This window comes from Cupressus sempervirens, chromosome 4 (assembly GCF_028749045.1).
Source record: "Cupressus sempervirens isolate cs-2001-9-10 chromosome 4, ASM2874904v1, whole genome shotgun sequence".
Taxonomy (NCBI): Eukaryota; Viridiplantae; Streptophyta; class Pinopsida; order Cupressales; family Cupressaceae; genus Cupressus; species Cupressus sempervirens.
The window spans coordinates 150,161,708-150,168,401 of record NC_143121.1 but is presented as its reverse complement, the minus strand read 5'-3'; the positions used below and the strand labels follow the sequence as shown (position 1 = coordinate 150,168,401).

General features: G+C 32.4%; 1 protein-coding gene across 1 annotated transcript; it reads left to right on the top strand.

Annotated features, from left to right (window-relative positions):
• The first annotated feature begins 4,013 nt into the window (after positions 1–4,013).
• Positions 4,014–5,326, top strand: LOC149560407 (cytochrome P450 81Q32-like). Its single transcript, XM_089827601.1, has 4 exons — positions 4,014–4,079; positions 4,193–4,318; positions 4,425–4,985; positions 5,102–5,326. Exons 1-4 carry the CDS (start codon positions 4,014–4,016, stop codon positions 5,324–5,326), a joined length of 978 nt encoding a protein of 325 aa, XP_089683727.1.
• Positions 5,327–6,694: the final 1,368 nt, after the last annotated feature.

The following is a 6,694-nucleotide window of genomic DNA, read 5'->3' as shown; positions in this document are numbered from 1 at the left end:
AAAAAAATCAAATTTTATCATGGGCAACCATGGCGCCCCTCTCAAATCTTGAAAAAGATCATTAAATCAATAATGATCTATCTAACAATTTTTTTCCACTACTATTGAAGTAGGCTTATTGTTTTAGTCTTTTCATAACCATATTTTTGTAAGGAAAAGTGGTCCACACTATTTTGTGGTCACCCAAAACATGCTATAGGTTTTTATTCATATTTTTTCTATTTTGTCTTGGTTATCTTCTTGGATGTTTGGGTTCACTTTACATTGGACTTGGTGTTATATATGGTACAATGATCACTATTGATTGTTTATGAGTTTTCCTCTATTGGGTGTGAAGAACACAAGATAGATATAGCGATTTGTCATGAGATTCATCCTTCTAGTTCAATGGGTACATGTTATGGATACTGTAGTAAATGATCCCTAGTACTATATGGTTATGGTTTCACTATCAATAGAACTTGTTAAGGATATTCCACTATAAATCATTGTAACATCTACCATTACCTAGATTCATTGGGAGTTCCTAGATGTATATGTTCCTCTATATTAGGCTCCATAGTTAGAGTGTATGCTTTCATTCAATATGAATTACATATTTCAATGATATAAGATTAACTTGATATATTTTGTATACCGTCGATGTATTTTTAGTTTAATGTAAGATAAATGCATATCATTTATATTTCATGCTTTAAATGGAGCACTTATGGAAACTAATGTCTTTTTGAGAATTATTTAATGTATACACAATGAAAAGTTTTACTTTAATGTTGTACATATACTTGCATGGTTTGACCTAGCCTATCCAAAAGAGACAATCATTTAGAACATTTAATGAGATGATTATTCTTAGTGATTTGTCCTATTATTAAATAGATGTCATTACATGATTTTACACAAAGGAGTTATTATTTTTTGTATTTGTAAATTAGAAGAAAAATTAACTAATATGTATATAGAAATAAACTAAAAATATTAAGAAGAGATAAAATAAATATTCTAAAATTTAGAAGAGATGGCTGAAATGGAAAAATTACTAAGTCAATAGTAATAATACAATAAATTCTTGCACTTTATTATATTCTTGTTGAAGTGGTCAAAATCAACTAAGATACCTTCACTAATTTTAAAACATTGGTATAATATTAATTAATATGATAGATTATGATTCAAACATTATATTGCATCTTTTATATTTTTAACCTAAATAGTTGTAAAGATTTATTTAATTTCTCAAAAACTGAAATTGAATATTGAAACTATCAATTTGTTTACAATTTTATGAAAAAATTTATTTCCTATTATTTTACTACATGAGAAAAATATATCATTATGCTACAAGGTCATGGCTGATATGTTCTTACTTGTGAAAGTTTATTAATGTCATCTCTTATGTCATCAATGTGTTCATCACATGGTTGTATGCATTTATATTATCATCGCTAGCATTTTGATATTTTCATAATCTTTTATTTTATATTAATTTTTTTTTTTAAAATACTTATAATAGAGTTGTTGTCATACAAAAGTCTATCATTCATGGAAAAGGAGTTTATTCATGAATAATTTTTTAGTAATGAAAAATATGTGGATGTAAAAGGGAAGGACTTTGAATTGATTATATTTGGCTCAGAGATGAGAATATGCTTGGGCATGTCTTTGGTATTGATTATGGTCAACTATATGTTTGGATTACTATTTCAAAGCTTCATACAGTTTCCTTCAAAGGGTACTATAATTGTTTTTACATGAGAGCTTGTACAAAAATAAATTCCATTGGAGTCCATTATCATAGCTCACATTCCCCTCCATCTCTATTGATATACCAGCTCTATCCATTGAGTGAACACAAGGTTTTCCCAAATATGTCATTCATTTGGTATCCCATCTTGCACCAATGTTAGACTACTTTCTCCATTCTTTAATGGATAGACTTGTACCAATAGGAATTCTTACACTTGAAAGGGGGAAATCTCTTTAAAATAGTGATAGATTGGGTCATTGGTTAATGGATCATAAGGTGCAACATGCCTATTCTAATATATGAAAAAACTAGTAAAAACTGATACAAATCTTTGAAAAGCATTAAAAAAACATTTATGAAATTTTTGAAAAAATGACAGAGAATTCGTAAAGTGTCTTGAAAGTAAACCAAAACTATTTCTAAAATATCATAAAAATATGTGAAAACCTTAATAAAAGTTTTAAGCAAATTGAAAAATATTGTACAAATTTATAAAAGAAGTTAAAAAAAAACAACAAAATGTTCTAAAAAAATAAAAAATATTTGTAAATTGTCCTTAAAGAATTCAAAAAATTAAAATAATCCCAAAAATATTAAAAATTAAAAAATATTAAAATTAAAAAATAATCATCATTTCATTAAAATTCATCCTTTGTCTAGATATATATTTGAGTAGACACAAATGAGAAATACATAAAACATTAGGCTTGACAAATTACTGATGGACAGTAAAATTATCATCCTTAGTATACAATCATGCTAATCAATTTGTGTGATCCAAAAGATATCAATCTTTATCAATTTTATCATTTTCCTTATACAAGATGTAGTATGCTCAAAGCCAAATTGCTTTGTCTTAGATGTGACACTCCATTTTTGAAACCATGCATCATGATTGTAATAAAAACAAGTAACATTCACAACAAGATTATTATTGTTGCTGACTTGCCTGGTAAAGTTAACTTCTTAATATTTCCTTTATTTATCTTCAATCATGTTCATATGCTACTCAAGAATATCCACAAGTGATTAGAGTAGCAAGGAAGGTTCATGGTCTTGCTTTTGTTTATTGTTTATGGAACAATTCCATGAAGTTAGGAGGCAAGAGTATTTTGGGTATCTATGTTGGCACATTCATTCAAGAATTGTCCTATGCAAACCTGAGGTTTATTATACTTGTGATTTTCACACATACCTCTACCCTTAACACACAATTTTTAGAATAGATGAGAAGAAAATATTTTTTTCTTATCATTTTGATTATCACCCTTATAGATTGTGATTATGCACACTCATAAATCTAAGAGTCACTCTAAGAAGAATAAGAAGGATAATGGAGGCCTTGGAAATGATGCATTGTTTTTAGTTTGCATTCATTTTTATTATTTTCATTTTGTTTTATTCCTATCCACTAGTAGAGTACTGTGTCTAATGAAATTAAATTCTAATTCTTCTCCTTGACATTTCATTTTTCCAAGTATTATTCATGATCTTTTATCTAGACACTAAATAAATGTTCTTACATGGTTTAACTAAAGGAGAAACTATTAGCGCTAGTTGTAAAATAACAAGAATGGTAACTAATATTTATAATGAACTTGAGTAAGAACATTAAGAAATGATAAAACAAACATTCTAGAAGCTAGAAGAAATATAATCTATGACTAAATTACTTTGTCAATAAGACAAATACATATATCCTTCATTCTACTCTACTTTCGTTAAAATGATCCTAATCAAGAAAAAGATATTCAAGATTTATATAATCTTAATTAACATATAGAAATTGTAAAAGAGAAATTATATCATATTTTTCACCTAACTAATTTCATTAGTTTACTCAAATTTTAGAATTTGAAATTTGATATAAGCTATCAATTTTCTTCTTCTTTTAAAACCAAATAAAACATATTCTCCTATATTTTGATTCCTCACAACTAAATTATTACTATATTAATATTATTCTTCTTCTATTAAAACCATATTAAAAAAAAATTCTCCTCTAGTTTATTTTGATTACTCACAACTAAGTTATTATTAAGCTATAGAAGTCAAGGATAACGTGTTGTGACATTTTAACACGTATAATGTGTCATCCCTATGTCATAAACATGTTCATTACATGGCTCTCTGCAATTATATATTATTTTCCATTGCATGACATTTTCATATTTTATAAAATCTACTTGGAAAAGCTTATAATAAAGGTGTGGTCGTACAAAACTCCGGCGTGGTTATCGTAATCAGAATTAATTGGCGGTGAGCTATGGCGTGGGAAGCAACTTCTTTTTCCGTTCTACTTTCTCTAGTACTGGCTTCCCTTTTGTTATTTGTAACCATTGTCAGACATGGAGTTAAGACAAAGGGACAGCCACCCCAATACTTGGGCATCTTCCTCTTCTAAGCAAAGAAACGTTTCACAAATTTCTATCCTCTCTTTCATAGCGCTATGGCCCCATCATGCATCTCCAACTTGGCACCCACCCCGTTTTGGTCATCAGTTCTTCAGATCTCGCAAAAGAATGCTTCACAACAAATGACAAAGCGTTTGCTTCGCGCCCACTCACGACTGTAGGAAAGTATCTAGGTTATGACTTTAAAGTGTTATCTTTGGCTCCTTATGGTTCTTACTGGCGAACAATTAGAAAGATTTGCAGGCTCAAACTCTTTACTGCAGAAAAAATCGAATCTTTCAGACATGTCCGGGAAGAGGAAATTTCCGTCCTTTATCAGTTCCCTCTTCGAGAGTTGGCAGCGAGATATAAATAGAGTTAATGTCAAGTCGAGGCTCTCAGATCTCACGTTTAATATCATTGTGCAAATGGTTGCGAGCAAGAGATTCTCCCCAGATCTCTGTTTAAAGGATTTCGAAGATGCTCAGCACTTCAAGGAGATGATAAAACAAAGTTCGTCGATAGCAGGAGCATTAGATATCAGCTATTACTTTCCTTTTCTCAAGTGGATCGTTCCGAATAGAAGCGTGTGTGCGATAAAGAATATAAACAAGAAGAGAGACGGGTTTCTCAAGAGATTGCTTGACGATCACCGAGAGAAGAGAAGGGTGCACGCTCCAGATTTGATTGATGCCCTCATCTCTGCAATAGACAACCATGAGATTGAGACTGACAATAACGAAGATGTGGTGTCCTTCCATCACTTTCTCTTTCCATATAGGATTTCGATTGTTTATCTTTCTGATTTACTTAGATATAATAGATCGACTAACCGTATCGTCATGGTAGGCCACTGATTATTGAAAGCGTCTATAAGAAGAATCAAATGAGTTAGGCCACTGATTAGGCCAAGACACTGATCACAACACACCCAAAAAAAATTGATCCCTTTGTTTTGCAGACTAATATAAGCGAAGGTACCGAAACATCCTCTGTGACCGTGGAGTGGGCACTATTAAGTCTGATGCAGCATCCGGACATTTTGGCAAAGGCCCAGGAAGAGATTGATATACATGTTGGACGGGATCGATTAATGGAGGAATCAGATCTGCCAAAGCTGAAATATTGGCAGACAATTATGAAAGAAACTTTGACACTAAATCACATATTAACGCACGACATTTAAAATACATCAAATGACATCATCATCATAACGTAATATCTCGTGTAACTCATTTATGTACCTTAAATTAAGATTAATCCATTTTGACTAAGTCAACATTTGTCACATAAGCAAGAAAAGAAAAAGACTCTAGGGCAAGACATGACATCCTTCCCCACTAGGAAAAGGTATCGTCTCGATGGCTTTCACAACAAAACTTAATATACACATACCAAAACGATTATCCAATTTGAAATAAAATGGCTATACAAAAAGATGGGGAAAAGAATTTTGTAAATCCTCCACATCTTCCCAAGCAGCACTATCCATGCCAAATTGGTCCCATTGGACCTTATACTAAAGTACATCCCTGTCTCATACCTTGAGGGTATTCTGCTCAATGATGAGAGTGGGTTGCACTGCCATCACCCCTGGATCGTGTACCTGCAATGCACGCTAGTCAAGAACATGAGATATCTTAGGATGATAGGGTTTAAGCAAAGACACATGGAAGAAATTATGAATGTGGGCTAAAGCAGGCGATAGAGCAAGCCAATAAGCAACTGGGTTGATAACTTTTAAGACCTCAAATAGGCCAACAAATCTCAGAGCAAGCTTTAAACTCTTGCCAAACGAGATTGAACTCTTTTGTGGTCTAACCCTCAGAAAAACTTTATCCCCTATTTGGAACTGATGGAAAGTGTGTTTCTTGTCCGAGCATAACTCTTTTGTCGATCTGTTGCCTCCTTTAGCCAACTACAGATTAAGATCACATGTTCTTCCATCTCTCTTAGCATCTCAAGACCCATAATAACTTTGTCCTCAACCCTATCCCAACTGATAGGAGTCCAACATTTCCGTCCATAGAGAGCCTCAAATGGAGCCATATCCAAAGAAGAATGATAGGAGTTATTATAGAAAAACTCCACCAATGGAAGATACTCCTCCCATTTGTACTGCTGATCCATGCAGTACATGCATAACAAATTTTCTAGCACTTGATTCACCCGCTTTATCTGTCCATCGGTCTTAGGGTGATCTATTGTACTGAAATTTAGACATGTACCCAGAGCGGCATTCAAGGTTTTCCAAAACCTTGAAGTCATTTGGGTGTCCCTATCAGAAATAATGGTCTCTAGAATACCATGCAGTTGAAAATCTCCTGAACAAACTTTATTGCTAACACTGGAGATCTGTCCTTCATACTACTAGGAATGAAATGGGCAACTTTGGTTAACTTGTCGACTACGACCAAGATGAGATCATGGCCTATGTCGATTCATGGGAAAATCCTATACAAAATCCATACTAATAACCTGCCATTTATTCTGTGGAATCTTGTGTAGGTACAGAGGACCTACTGGATGGGCATGTTTAGCCTTTACACGCTTG

Excerpts from the sequence above, each read along its gene's own strand:
- LOC149560407 (XM_089827601.1), top strand. The coding sequence starts at position 4,014 with ATGGCGTGGGAAGCAACTTCTTTTTCCGTTCTACTTTCTCTAGTACTG. Across the intron at positions 4,319-4,424 it reads CTTCGCGCCCACTCACGACT|AAAAAATCGAATCTTTCAGA; the intron begins GTAGGAAAGTAT and ends TCTTTACTGCAG. Across the intron at positions 4,986-5,101 it reads CGACTAACCGTATCGTCATG|ACTAATATAAGCGAAGGTAC; the intron begins GTAGGCCACTGA and ends TTTGTTTTGCAG.